At 40.6% G+C, this 15,562-nt stretch overlaps 1 protein-coding gene across 2 annotated transcripts in view; it reads left to right on the top strand.

Annotated features, from left to right (window-relative positions):
- The window catches only part of gtf2ird1 (GTF2I repeat domain containing 1), a 39,729-nt gene that overhangs the window by 3,251 nt on the left and 20,916 nt on the right, over nucleotides 1–15,562 (top strand). For both annotated transcript variants that reach the window (XM_087847508.1, XM_087847507.1), the window contains exons 2-9: nucleotides 4,416–4,545; nucleotides 5,980–6,121; nucleotides 7,829–8,005; nucleotides 8,144–8,327; nucleotides 10,737–11,053; nucleotides 12,488–12,583; nucleotides 13,509–13,592; nucleotides 15,067–15,250. In XM_087847508.1, the coding sequence (XP_087703634.1) occupies nucleotides 4,420–4,545; nucleotides 5,980–6,121; nucleotides 7,829–8,005; nucleotides 8,144–8,327; nucleotides 10,737–11,053; nucleotides 12,488–12,583; nucleotides 13,509–13,592; nucleotides 15,067–15,250 (1,310 nt within the window). In that variant the 5' untranslated portion in view covers nucleotides 4,416–4,419. The remainder of the gene's footprint in view (nucleotides 1–4,415; nucleotides 4,546–5,979; nucleotides 6,122–7,828; nucleotides 8,006–8,143; nucleotides 8,328–10,736; nucleotides 11,054–12,487; nucleotides 12,584–13,508; nucleotides 13,593–15,066; nucleotides 15,251–15,562) is intronic.

The following is a 15,562-nucleotide window of genomic DNA, read 5'->3' as shown; positions in this document are numbered from 1 at the left end:
CTGAGTTTTAGGCTCACAGGGATTACTTGTACATATGCTGACTTCATTGTTTGAACTTAGGTTATGTTTAATATAAACATCCATTGTAGTACAACAACAGCACTGTATATTACAGAAAATAGGGGTTTTTGACTTGATGTGGCTATGTTTCGCCCTGTTTGTAGAAAGTAAAACATTAAGACATGCGGTATAATAGCTACGCTGAGTTTTTTGTTTCATGTGATCATAAAAATGTCTTGTGTCAATTAACAGCTGAGCACTCAGACTGAGTTTTGGTTTTGCATTAAGCTGAATTCATTATATTCATTTACCACTTGCTGATGATGATGCTCAGGCAGTTTGCGGGGAATCTTAACACGCATTCGAAACACTGCAAGTTGACTAGATCATAACCAGATAGAGAGAAAGTTGTATGTCTTTTGTGTCATATCGGGTTACTGATTATGTTATAGGCGAATTAATGGAATTGAATTTTCATTTAAAAGTCAATTGTGGCTTACACCGATGATAAAAAATAACGTTTTTCTTTAATTTGTGCGTTTTCCCATGCAGCATGTTCTTTTCCTTCATTTTTGCTCTTTCATGTAGTCCCCATTTGCTCGTTGCCTAGCGGTGGCAGCTTTAATTCAGGTCACATTCATTCATTTAGTTTATTCATTTGAGCTGCAATCAGAGTTACTGAAAACTCACTTAATAAAAAGAGTTTTATCTTTCTTCCTTTTTTAAATAGACCAAATCCACAATTTTTCCAGTGTATGTGAACATTTGTATTAAATAACCATATTGTCAGTACTGGACAAAAATGAATGTCATTAAGAGTTTTGCTATAATTGAGCAGCCCTATCAGGCAGGACCTTTATCAATGGCTCAAAATTGTTCTGTCCAGGATAGGGCTGCCACAAACGATTATTTTGATAGTCGACTAGTCACTAATCAGATCATGCGTTGGATGTAAACCGTACAGCTTATTGCACCAGCAGCATCTGCTCTTATATAACTATCATTAGCTTACAGCTTTAAGTGTTTATGGTATGTGCTAACTAAAAATAAAGACAAGATGATAGTTTATTAAATTTTAATGAAATCTGCGGATTGTTTAGGTGAAGTTTAATAAACTCAGCCGTCTGCTCCTTGCTATCTAAAATATAACAGGACACCGGAGTATATTCTCGAGCATCTCACACTTCTGATAATCAGCTGTCTGCTTGAGGTTTATTCAGCTGTGCAAAAACTAACTTTAATCTCAGCCAAATCGATTTACTCAGGAACAAATAAAATACAAAAAAAAAGCCAAACAATAACATTTTTGAGTTATCTAAGTGACTTATATATGTTTAACCTGAGTAGCGAAAGACGCGGTAGGTTTGAAAACGATTTGCCGGTGTTCTCACCGGCTCTAGTGAGCCTAGCCCCCGGCTAACTATCGAGCTAGTGGGTAACAGAAGTCTCCGAAAACGTCGGAGCGCTTTTGAAAATATGTGGTGTCTTGATAAACTTACCAGATATTTGAGGTTTCCACAGCTACTTTCTCGCCTGAAAATATGTTAAACGTTTATTTTGTGACCCAGAAAGAATAATAAGAGTAATATTAAAACTAACTAGCTGCCGCCATTGTTGGAAACTGAGCTGGGCTGCGCTATGAATTCTGGGACACAGTTTCTTCTTCTTCTTCTTCTTCTTCTTCGGGGTTTAACGGCAGCTGGCATCCTTGTACATGCAGTGCTGCCATCTTCTGTTTCAGTCCGTTATTACACTCTTAAATCCTGCTACTTATTCCTGCGTCTTTTGGGATCTTACAAAGCTTCAAACAACGCATCGACTATTAAATTAGTCGTTGACGATTTTGATAGTCGACTAATCGTGGCAGCCCTAGTCCAGGATGATTTTGGACCTTAGTACAACTGGTCCGTAGATGGTTAAGACAAAGAGTCAGTGTAGCCTTACTTTAAAGAAATCTCCACATTTTCCTGTTACTTTGAGCAAGCTGGGCACAACTTGGGCACAGTCCAAGGACAACCCCTTTCTGTTGGGCGGCATAGTTTCTTTATCTTCAGGAAAACCCCCTGTTATGTTAAATAAACTGCATGACTGTTGCTTATACTAACAACGATCGTAAGCCTCTTTTTGCAGGCTTAGAGTATAATTGAGCTTTTGTAGAAGTGACTGTCTGGATGAAATCATAGTGAATAGTCCCCACATGCCTGCAAAGTTCACCTCATTCTCCATCAACAGCTGGATTTGCAATAAATAATCTTGGCTTTCCTTTTTTTTCGGGATCATAATAGACTCATTGATTTTGAGAAATGCTTTATTTATGAAAGCTGTTCCATGTTGAACTCTTCAATAGTCACTGAGAACCATAACAGCACTGTGACATTATGCTTGAGCTTCTTCTCGCAAAGCAATTGACATGGCATTATCCCGAGCCTCTGCTTATCCCCACCGTTTGTCCCTCTCTCTCTGCTTCCTTTGCCTTTTAAATATGCGAGGGAAAGAGGCCATCTATTTCCAGGCCATAATAATTTAGGAGGGAGGGGGTAATGTTTGCTGTGGCCTCAGGGGATGCAGATTTAGATGGCCAATAGACTTGGCACGTTCAAACTGGTGCAGCTGAACCCCACCACACCCACCCTCCTCTTCCTCCCTCTGCCTCTTGTCTGTCTCTCTGCCTCTGTGTCCTCTCTCTCTATTGAGTCAGTGGTTTGGGCTTGCCAGAGGCTAGTATAATGGTTCCCAGTGTCTGGAGAGATTAAAGGCCAGAGCTGCATTGTTCAAATGCCCCGAGATTAGTTTCCAAGGAGACGGGTTTCAGTTGCCATGAGAACATAGTGCCTGGCTTTAGCCGAGCAGCTTTTCTTTAACACTTCCTGTCTGTTTGCAGCTTCGCTTTTTTTTGTTTACATGGCCCGTTTTTTCTATGCCGTCCTTAGTTGATTTAGCTACTCATACGATACGATGCTGATGCAGTTATTTTGGAAACATAAGGACTCATTTTAATAATCTGTAACCAGTACCTCTTTTTTTAACACCCAAGATCTGTTAAGGAGAAAAGTTTAAGGTCCCAGTGAAGTCAGGAATTAAACAGGAACTGGTCTGTGAGTTATGACACCCGAAATGTATCTGGTTTTTTTTAACATAATAGGTTTTCTACTTCTAATAATTTAATTACAGTGAACCGTGGCTCATATAGCTATATTAAAAACATTTTAAATAATACAAATATCCACAAATTACGTGTTTGATTTAACAGAGGATGAAAAAATGTCTTGACAGTGATGACTTCATTGTAATTTGCTTGCAATAAGCTGAGACTTATGCAGAATTAAGTTCTTGCACTCATATCAACATGCAGCAGACTCTCATTGTAACGTCTTCTGGAGTTCATGAGGTTAAGAATTGAGGCTGTACTCACTATGCTGGATTAACGGAATGGATTGAATGGATTTGATTGATATCGGTGCCACTGTTTGTGGGTTTGAGTCTTTCTCAATTCACTTACTCTGGTCTCTTTTTTAAAAAGAGTAGTCCCAAACAGGTTTTTCAATGTCAGCACGACTGTTTTTTAAATCTCTGTGCCTGAACACAGTGTACAAACAAAAGATTTGCAGGTGACTCAGGTGTGCCAAAGCTCCCATGCTGTGAATTTACGTCATTATCTTGTAGTGCACGTGAAACTAGTATTGAAAAGGATTTAATAAGCTTGGAGGCACTCAGTTGGACAATTTGGAAAATCTGTAACCAGGATAATTCTCCTGGCACTCATGTTCCACAGAGGATGAATCCCGATCCCCCCCTCTGAAGTTCATACTCCTTTAGTGAAGCTGAATTGTGCAAGTTGCATCTGGCAGATGGGAACGGTGGAGCAGCAGGATGACTTTGGCATGGATCTACAATTGCTTCTTTGCTCTGTAGACCCCCCTGGGGCCCCTAAGAGAGGTGATATTAGAAAGAAAGTATAGGGGTGGGTGGACGGGCATGGAGAATGAGTCCTGGTCCAATGGTCCTACTTCTATACATCAGTTAAAGCGGTTTCCAGTAAGTTTCTCTTCTGCTTTTTGTTTTGTGATAATGTTAGCATGCTGGCACATTAAAGATGGTAAATATATCTGCTCAGCAATCATTTTAAAAGTCCCAGCAAGACATCCAGCCTAATGAGGCCTGTAGACCCGTATTTGTGTGAAACAGGTGAAGGAAACCCTCCCTCCCTTCTGAATTAATTATTCACCTTTCAGAGCTCAGCGTTCTGAATATAAGCTTGTATTTGCTTAAAGTCAAACCACATGATGTCAGCAGAACCTGCTTTGAATGCAGGTCACTGCAGCATGCGTACAGGAATGCATCCTCAGACACATGCAGGGTTTGTCTGTGTCGCTCTGTGGCTGCCTGTCTAAACTGTGTTCATCCGGTCCCCGCAGAGGCATGGCTCAGATCAGGAAGCTGGCATGCGACGGCATCAGGACGAACTCCCGCGGCGAGCCACAGGTCCCGCTGGTGTCAGCCAGACAGGAGATCCTCACCAGCCTGGTGTCCGCCCTCGACTCAGTGGTATGTTCATAATCAAGGGTCATACAGCGTCATTTCCTGTTGGAGATTTTGACACGCGGGGCCAAAATGACAATTTTTTTCCTAAACATTTTGTGAAATCCACCTTAAAAGTGTTACTATAGTTTTTACTTTTTCTGTTTATGTGAGCATGCATTGAATATAAGGGAGGAATAGTGTATTTTGCTTAATTCCAAGAAAATAAGGACGCAGTTCTTCTAGTAATATCAAGATTGTTAATAATTTCTGTTAACGTGTTTCAAGTAAAAGCCAGTAAACGATTCCTATAATAACTCAAATGGAAGAAGTCTTGCTCCATACTAAGAAATGCAAGCTTATGAGAAACAGCAAAGTCATTGTCTCTGCAAATGAAATAACTTCATTGGTCTAATTTAACTGTGCATATAGTTGGTGGGGGGGGGGGGGTTTACCAGGCGTGTTGTACACTTACAGAAGTCCTGCGTTTAGTCTTGGATTCATTTTGGCTAACAAATAAACCGCCATGCGTTGACTCTTACAGTTTTGTTCAGAAGTAGTCATACACTTTTACACTTTTACTCTCCAAATTCGACAACTTCAGGGTCAACTGAAATTTGCAGCTGCAAACATGGACGAGCCAAATCCCCTCTGGAGACGTTTTATGGTTATACGAGACAATAATTTAGCTATTTGGTTACAGTGCAAGAGTTATAGTTGGAGGACCAAAGGTTAGGCTTTCAAACTTAAGGAAGGTCAGTGTCAAGTATGGAGGTGGTAGAATCATGCTCTGGGGCTGTTTTGCTCCCAGCGGTAGTGGATGGAATAATGAATAATGAATGAATGAGGCAGAGTGCTTCCAAATTCTTTAACCTAACCTCAAATCAACAGCCAGATGGTTAAAACTTGGACACAACAGGACAATGATCCCAAACACGCATTGAAGCTGGCTTAATATTCGGCTTTTGAAATGGGCTTCCCAAAGGCCCGACCTCAACCTTATTTAGAAGAAGAGTATGCTTAAAAGCCATTCATGTGCCAGGAACCTGACCCGGTCAAATATCCAGCCAGAATTATGCCAGAAGCTTACTGACTGGAACCAAAAGCGTCTGGTCAAAGTACAACTTGTAAGGATGTGTATTTGTGTGATTTGAGCCTCTATGTGTCCTTTAGACCACATGTGGATTAGAGAAAATCTAAAAAAAGAAACAACTCAGTTTTTGTTTTTGAATGTCATTAGAGATGCATGTTGTACAATTATTGTACTCTGAATAAAGAACAGTTCAAGGAAACCCTTAAAAGCCAAAAATTACAAAGATTCATGCCCAACATGGAAGTGTACGTGAAGTTCTTCACCACAACTGGAAGTCATCACTGACATTTTCATTTTGTTTGTTTAAGCCATCAGTTTACAAAGTGTTTCCGGTCCTTTGGAAACCTAAAAGCTTCCTTGTTTTGCAGTGCATGGCGATGTCTAAACTAAACGCCGAGGTGGCGTGCGTCACCGTGCACGAGGACAGCGTGATCGCCGTCGGCACAGAAAAGGGGAGAGTGTTCCTCAACTCCAGGAGGGAAATCCAAACAGACTTCTACAAGTTTTGCCGTAAGCTCCGCTCTGAACGTCGTTTCCCATAATTCCTTCAGTCTTAGTAGAACATCGATCGCTCTCATTACAGCCGCGGCTGTGAGGCCGTTACTTAAAATACGCTTGTGTCACTTGTGTCCCCGAAGAAATCTTCATTTTGTGCTTGCACAGATGCAGATTATCTGAGAGCTTTAATAATCACGGCAGCTTACCTCAACATCAAATGATGTCGCCATGAAATAAATCACCAAAGCAGATGCAGAGCCACATTTCCCCCCTTTTTTATCCCAAATAACAATACATCAGCAAAGTGTCTCATCATATCTTATTTAGCAAAGCAATTTGATGAATTATGTTTACAAATTTACTGACAGTACTTTATAGCACTCCTTTTGAAAACCCACCGTGCATTTGTAGGAGGAGATAGGTTCAATTAATATTCCATTTTTTGTATTAGAACTGAGCAAACTAATGGAGCGAACAAACACTTTCATAACAGCTCTGACTCACACCACAGGTTGTTTACAACAGCAATTTGGCCAGTAAATGATACTTTGTTTGTTTTGGGGTTTTTTGCTATAATTTATCACTTCCTTTTGTGGCGATGCTACAAATAATGTTTTTTAAAAATCCAACTTTTCACTTAGCCAGCACAAGATTCATGTGACTCGAGACCCTAACCCACAGACATATTATTGTCATATTTTTGGCTGGAAGACCAATATTATCTTGTTTTTTTGTTCTATTTGGTTTTTTGTGCATATTTATTGTTGATTTTGTGTCTCTTACTCCTTCATTTTACTCTCATTTCCATTAGCTATGCTAGCATCCAAGGTTGTAAGTTGAATATATCTTAGAAGTTGGCATTGGTCCATTTAGCTCCCTTTGTTCACCGTACTTGAGAGGTAAGGTGAAGCAACAGATAATGCACTCAGTTCGCAGTATATCCTCCCCCGTAACCATGGACAGTTTAAAAGATGGACGTAGAGTCCAGGTCTAAAAAGTCAAGCAGTGGACAGCTGCCTTTGGCTGAGCCACGTTCTGTCGAAGGTTTCTTCCTGTTAAAAAAGCAGTTTTTCCTTCCCACTGTCGCCCACTGCTCATATTGTATGATTGTTGGGGGTTTCTCTATTAATGTAGGGTCTTTACCTGACAACATAAAGCACCTCGAGGTGATTTGTGTTGTGATTTGGCACATACTGAATATTAAACTGAATATTTGAATGCTTTCACGGTCCCTGTCTTGTCAAGATGGCGACTGCTAAACGCTACAGGCTTCACAACAGGACATCAGAGCCCACTGGGTGATGTCACGCCAGCCCCGTCCTTCTTTTATACTGTCTGTGCCCGTAACACCAGTTCATCAAGTTTATTTTCATCAGGCATCTGTTACTGAGAACATTGGCTCAACTTTGTTTTGATTTATTTAAGGCTCAAACTGAACGGCTTAATGTTCCCCGCTTTATTGGAGATTATTTTCATTTATCTCGGCACATTGTTGGAAAAACAAGTCATTCGTTTTATATGACACTATTTTTCAAAAGGTGACATAGTCATTAGTTTTAGGAACCAGGCTCACAGTCATTTGTTTTTTGTTTTGTTTTGTTTTTAACCTTCAAAGACAAATGAATGACTTTGTTGGGGGTAAAGAGTTTACTTACTCCTAAATCATACTGTAGCTCCTTTGGACATTTTTAAAGTCATTTCTCTTTTATTTGGGGTCAGGGGTGCCATGCCTGCAAAATCTGACTGCAGCAAATTCCCATACCAAAGACCAGGAGGGCGATCTCAGCAAACTGAGTAAGGATGCCGAACACGGGAAACCGAGAGCTCCATCAGATGCCCAGTCCAACGTCTTTGTTCTGAGGAAGATGGTGGAGGAGGTCTTCACTGTGCTCTACAGTGAGTAGTCCCTTTTTTAAACCAGATTTTTTTCATAAAGCAGTGCCGAAGCAATCCATGTTTGGAGCACAGGGAGCCACTTTTATATAGTTTCTTGGAAGTCAGGTAGCGAAACTCAGTGCGTCATGCGGTATGCAGGTGAGGCTGTGGGAAAGAGCAGCCTGGTCCCTGTGCCTTATGAGTGGATCCAGAAGGACCCCGGCTGCGTGGTGGCTCATGGTTTGCCTGAGGGAGTCGCCCTGAAGAAGCCCTCTGAGTATGACACCAAGACGCTGATGAAGATCCTGGAGCAGAGCCATCGCATCCACTTCACCGTGAAAAGGTGAGTCTGCAAAGTGAGAGACTGTGAATGGTTGGATCGCATTCTGAAAGCAGTTGTTGTATTTCTGATAACTCCAATGTGAAGATGAACTTGTGTTAGTTGCCCTGATATGTTTTCTTGTGCAGTTTTTAATTGGAAGGGAACAGACTTTGGTGCATTCGTCGTAGATAGAGTTTTAAAAAAGACATCCAGTATTTCCACGTAAATTGATTGTGTTTGTGTACAAGGTGCACGCATGTTTGAGTTTATAAAGAAGAATAAATATGGAGCTATAATCAGCTGCCTCACCAGTAAGTCTCCATGCCCACCGTGTTGGACTGTAGCGTGCAGTTGGTGCTCATTCTTCCAGCTCTACATAGCGACATCAGCTTTGAATGATCCTCAAGCTGAGAGTGGCTCTACAGAGCAGAAGCACTATCATCACCAGCTCCACTCCAGTTGGTGTGGATGTCCGACCAAGGGACGAGAGACTGCTGAATATCATAAACAAGAACAGCAGCTTGACTGGCCTTCCTATAGCAATCAAACAGAAAAAAAAATTAAATGGCTACAAAAAAGAAACATTTAAGGCGTTTTAGTAGTTTACCTTTAATCTACTTGGTCAGCTGCTTCTAAAAAATGATATTTTAATGTGTTTCATTGCTTTTCATGGGTGATAAAATGTTGCACACAGCACAAATACGGCTCTAATTATCGCTACGCTTGTGTAGGTGGATAAAGTCCAGCTGAAATATGTTCTAAATAAAGTTAAATGTGCACAGATTTTTTTCATTTGGAGAGATGCATGTAAACTACAACATGTGCATATCCAAAAACAGCTACGCTGTTGTGTCCTTAGCCTTAGATGTGGTGCAGATGTTCTGCTTTTGGTTTCAGCCACATAAATAATTAACGATAATTGTTAGCAGTGTCTGAAATATATTAGAGACGCGCCTTTCAAGTAGACAGAATATTGAATTTGGTGGTGGTGGCTGTTCGGCCGGTCTTTAAAGACTGCTCTCAACCCAAAACTGCTCTCAAATGACTGTGCATAGTTGTGGCAGACTTGTGAGCTTTACAAGTGCAGTTTGTACATATTATTTAGAGGAGATCCACACAGTCCTGACCGCTGCAGCCGTCTTTAGCTTTGCATGTTTCTCCTGTTTGCATGTTTTTCTCATGTTTTGCCAGCTAATACTTTGTAGTGCATACTTCTATTTTTGCTGTTTTGTCGTGGTCGGCTAACAGCAGTAGTAGCAGCGTGTTACATCCTACTAGACATTGATGAAAATGATGGAATATATATATATATATCAGGCAGAAATTAGTTGCATAAACTGTTCATGTTTCACTAAAACAGCTGTCAGCGCTTGCTCCCCAGTGAACAGCTTATATTGCAAATGCTGTATAGTGGGTGGTTAAACAAGTGGACTGTTTGAACACAGGCCTTGTAACTCCACAGAGGCTTAATCTGATGCCGTTTCTCCCTGAATTCACTGCTTAGCGCATATTTATGTGGCATGAAAGCAATGATTTGTGCCCCTGCCCTGTTAGTGGGCGTGTTGAACTGAACTGCTAGCCAGCTCTACAGTAATCTCCGCTGAGCTGGATACCTGTCCCCATGACAACAGTTGCTCTGTAGCACTCTGTAACAGGGTAGTATGAACTCTGAATATCAGCGAAAGTACTTGGCAAGAGTTCAGACTGAGAACAGTGCTGTATTACAATAATGAAAGTGGCTGTGTTATTAATCAAACACTGTATAATCCAAGAAATCCACTTTGAGTAATAGATCCATTAATTTAAAGGCTTAACAGACACCAAAACTCTGCACAGCATTTGTTGCACCACGAAAAAGGATTTTTGAAAAACTTGGAAAGTCAAAACGGCAGAAATTATTTCACTCGTGGTTTGTGAGTGTTTGTGGAAGAAGAAGCACTGGTGCTGGAGCAGGCCAGGATCACCAGTCACAAGACTGAGGACCACATTCTTTTTTAGCTCAGTCTCATTTATTCATTAAGACTTTATTTGATCAAGCAGCTGCAAAAAATAATTTTTTATTAGAACGTATTAAAATTTGAAACATGACAATTGTTTCAGACTGTGTAATAAAGCTAACTGTCACATGTTTGCCCAAAACAAATTGGGGGATTTCCTCTCTCTACTAATGTATAATGAAGCTAAATATGAACATGCAGCACTGTGAGACTGTGCAGAATTTAATTGGAGTTTTGGGCCTGTTTGAAAAGCAAAGGGCTGGAGGCAGCAAGTAAAGAGACCAAATGATGTTATTAAATGCCTACTATTTAATTCTTTTTGGTATCAAGGATGTTCTAACCAATCAGGCAGCAAATCTTAACACAATAGTCTCGTGTTTGTAGCCCTACAAGTTATTTCCCTTTTTGATTGTGTTGTTGTCTTTGTGAACAGGCAACCGGAAGATTTGTCTCGAGAAACCAAGTCTAGCACTGATGTCAATCACAACGCTTCCACTGCGGTCTTGACGCAAAGCAGCCACGGCCCAGCGAAGACGACCGCGCAAGCAGTCACGTCGTCAAGTCCCGCCACTTCCAGCAACTCTGTTCTGTCAAACTTCCTGTACGGCATGCCCATGTCCTCCAAACCCCACCCAGACGGCAAGCTGGATTTCAAACCCATGTCTCTCCTCAACCTGGGCAAGGACAGGCAGGCCAACTGGACACCTGGGTCAGAGAAGAACACATCTGCGAAGGACAGCGCTAACACTGGTAAGCTAACATACAACATGTGTAAAGGTGGAGTTCAGCAATGGAATAGGGGCGAGGTGAGTTGTTATGTCAGAGTCTCAGGGTTAATAGTATATCCAGCAAGGGGGGGACGTGTTGCTGGCCCTGCCTGCTAGTTGGAAGCAGCAACTGGAGACAGTGCTGGCTTCCAACCTACTGAACGCAGCTGTCTTCTGATCTTTGCATCACTAAAGAAAGCACCTATAGGTCTTTGTTTTCTTTTTTGGACATTACCTCAAACAGTGCAGATCAGATGAGGAGGGCACAGAGTAAGAAAGGAAGAGATTGTGGTTCATTTACAAAAATAAAAGATGCCACATGCAGATTAAACACTTTTCTTGCTTCTGATATAATACTGGTGTGATTTATAGCCGTGTTTTTAACAGATGTTTATGATGTTTTGTGAAAGAAGCTGATTATTCATAGTTTAACAGTTAACTGTCCCCACCGACTTCTCTACATTCGGACTTTCGGCTGGTGCTGGCACTACTAACCAGGAGTGTAACAGTCCTCCTAAACCATTCAAAGAAAATCATTTTGCTGCAGCTCTGATCACTTGATCATAATTAGATCATAAACAAAAATCCGCTGCAGTATTGTGATGCATGTCCAGTTCACTTGTTACCTGATGAGCCACAGTCAACAAGCTGATGTGACACGTGTGTGCCACACATTTAAGAATGGGATTAAGGGCTTCAAATTGCTCTTTATTACACATGCAGTGTTTGTAGGGAAATGTTTAACCACATTTATTAGATTGGGCTCAACTGTTTCATGCCCTTGTGTTTTCCCCCTTCCCTCTGAATGACCGTCGCTAGTTACTATAAAACACCGAAAACTTGAATTCAAGAAGAATAAGAGCTATTATATTAATACAGTTTCAAAGTAAGATCCACAGAGCATTCGTGATGATGATCGTAATGTTAACAATACACTAGGTAAGTATTTTCTCCTGTGCCTCAGGTCTGAATAGAAGTGTTAGATCTGCAGTTAAAGACCATTGCCGTTTGGTATTTCACTCAAGCACTACTTTTCCTTGTTATACTCGCATCTTAGAGGAATCATTTCATTCATAGCCCTCGGTATTCAGTATGTTCGCTTAGGTTTGAAATGTCAGTAGTTTTCTCATAAACGTAGACAAATATTACAAAACACAGTTTAGGTTTTACCCTCAGTCATGTTAGTCATGTGTGCAGGCAACATGTACACCCAAAAAATTAAGAGAAGTTCAAATATTGGTGACCTTGACTTCAAGGTCAAGGTCAGGTTTTCTGAGACTAATTTGAGAAAGATCTCACTATAAGTGTATCTATTAGGAGGCTGAGGGGTATCGCTGGTTATGTGCATCTTGGCAGTGAATATAAGCAGGACAAGTTAACATTTCTGCCTGAAATGTGTTTATTTTTGTATTTTTAGATGAGACCACAAGGCTACCTGGTGAGCAGGGTCAGAGCCCTACTGGCATCCACATCTCAAAGAGGCTACTCTTCTCCATCGTGCATGAAAAATCAGGTACGTTTGAATGCATTACCGAGACGATATAGGCATTTGGCTTCATTTTAAATGGCTGATGGGTTTGAGATTTCTTCATTGATGCTATTTTGTACTTGACAGCTAAACAGAAGGATTTAAAGCTCATGTTAAAGATTTCCGCTATACACATAGTCACAATATTACCCTTATATTTCCTCTCATTAAGGCTTCAAATTTGGATAAAAGGCTGTCACTGCGCTTCACTCATATTATATCACAACTAGTTCTTAGCATCAAAGCTCCTTTTTTGTGGCTGCAGCGTAATAGCAGTAATGGGTTTTACAGATTCATCGGATGAGTCGATTAAAGAGCTTTTTCTTCCATTTTCCAGTTTCCTAACTTATTCTTAGCGATTATATAAATACATATAGACTTGAGAACTGTACATTGTGCAGCACTGAACTGAAGATGTGTTTGAGGTCGTTAGGAAACCATGACGACGACGCAGTTTATCAAACGGTGATTACAGATGTGTTATTTTCAGGCTTAAAGCTCAACTCAGATGTTATTTTATTAATAACGAGGTTCAAAGTCCTCTTAAAATTATTCCTGTTACACTATATGTCACGACAGGTTTGGATTTGACTTAAATCTACAACCATAGAGGAGACTTTGCATGCTGTTATTATTGTTCCTGCCGGGATTTGGAGGCTGATATGTACAGTAGCCAAGCGCTGTTTACTGAACTGAGGTTGACCTGTGCGAAAATTTAAACAAGAAGGGCTAAGCTATTGAGAATAATCCTTTAAGAAGATTGCACTGATTTACCAAGTTGTTGCTGAGTAAATGGAAAAGATTAATTTCAGATCCTTAGCACTACAGTCAGATAAAACACATTGAGAGGCTAAAGCTGCAGTAAACTTTGATGTAAGGACCGCATTTCCTTCTCTCTGTTTTCGTACAGAAAAATGGGACGCGTTCATTCGGGAAACAGAAGACATCAACACGCTGAGAGAGTGTGTTCAGATCTTGTTCAACAGCAGATACGGTGAGGAGGTCCTCTTACTACACAAATGGCTAAAAAAAACAGCTCAATGTTGAAGACGTGTGCAGCGATGATGCATTAAAAGCATGTAAGGATGCTCGCAAGCAAACCAGCTGCAGGATCCTCGTGCTGTCTTTGATAGAGGAAAGCTACCAAATGCAAAAGTTCACCCTTTGGAATCAAGTCAAGAACTTTTTATCTGCGTAATTTGAGATGATGGATCAGCGTTGCCTGCCCTAGACACAAACACACACACAGATTTATTTGACAGAGAGCAGAGATACGAAGATGAACTTGTGTGTATTTGCATGGTTCATCAAGGCAGTTAAAGAATTAGTCATGTCACCTCCAGTCTAATGATCCGTGTGTCTGGATGCAAATTTCCCACCCTTATGGGATTTTTCATCAGTTTGCTCTCAAATGTACGGATTAGTGTCCATGTACACAAAAGGGTTGATTGATACTTTTTCTCTGCAGTTTTTTAATCTATCAGTGAGAGGACAATTATCATTGTCTCATTACAAGGAATGATAATTATAGTTTAAATATAAGGACTCACAAATATCAGCAAATTTCTGGAAATTGCTGAAATTATTGGAATGGACGTGTGAGAATATACAAAGAAGTGGAAAAAATGACCACAACAAAGCGAGGGAACCTGGGAGAAGCACGTCCTGAAGTATTGCTTATTTCTTTTGTGGCTGAGCAACGTCGGCCACGTATGTATGTTACGTCGTAAACTCTACAAAGATTCACCGCAGAAGTCTGAATCAACCGTGATGCTCCTGATGGTTCAGATATCAGATATTATGATGTATATTATAATCATAACTATATTACCTAGGGACTACGTAGCAACAATGTAGCTAACACGACGTCTTTTTAATATTTATGCAATTAAAAAAGCACATTTTTTACATTTCACAAGAATAACGTTTAGTTTATATCCACAAATCTTCTCTTATGCATGAAATATTATGATGCCACCAGGTTGCCTAGCAACCACCTAGATAGATATGGGCTAAAATCATCGTTTTTTCCAACTACAAGACCTAACAATAGCATCACAACATCCCATTTATATCCACAAAAGCTGAATTTTACACCACATATTATAATTATATTATAGCGCTCATATTGCCTAGCAACCACCTAACAACAGGCTAAAGTAAGTGCCATTTTAACGAACAGGCCAAGAAATGCAAGTACTGGCAGGGACTAGTTGTTGCTTTGGTCATCTAATCGTCTGCATACATGAATTAATGCTATTTAATTAATAGTGATAGTATTGGTTTAATGCATTAACGAGCTATAAAAAAAAACATCCCCCTGATTGACAAGCTATTTGCGATCACTCTGATCATCAGCTGTGCCCGAGGTCCATCACCATAACCCCACTGGAGGCTGCTAGTGCTAATGAGTTAACTCTATTTTGTAGATTTAAAATTTAAGTATTTTCTCTGTTTTCTACCTCCAGCTGAGGCATTGGGTCTAGATCACATGGTGCCTGTCCCCTACCGCAAAATAGCCTGCGATCCAGGGGCCGTGGAGATCATCGGCATCCCCGACCAGATCCCCTTCAAGAGACCGTGCACATACGGAGTCCCCAAGCTCAAACGCATCCTGGATGAGCGCCACGGAATCCGCTTTATAGTCAAACGGTAACAAATGCTTTAAGACAAGAACTGGTGAAAGTGCATGACATCATTTCTTGTACTCTCACTGTCAGAGTGTTGTAGTTAGAAGAAAGAAGCACCTGGATGCATATTTTTTTTACAAACGTCTAATTTACTCACTGACCAGAGATCCATCCAGATTTACCCACTTGATGCTTAATTATCACCAAACTGCAGAATGGCGTCCCTTCAGAAACTTTCATTTGGGAAAGATTTTTTTTTAAGAAGCAGCTACCAGCCACGCCAGCCTATACCATCTGTTTGTTAAATGTCTGTTTCCTTCAGCACACTGCGTCC

The sequence above is a fragment of the Neolamprologus brichardi genome, chromosome 10 (assembly GCF_056152115.1).
Source record: "Neolamprologus brichardi isolate AB-2024 chromosome 10, ASM5615211v1, whole genome shotgun sequence".
In the NCBI taxonomy this organism is placed as follows: Eukaryota; Metazoa; Chordata; class Actinopteri; order Cichliformes; family Cichlidae; genus Neolamprologus; species Neolamprologus brichardi.
The sequence above is the reverse complement of the archived record's forward strand: the minus strand, read 5'-3'. Positions and strand labels throughout refer to the sequence as shown.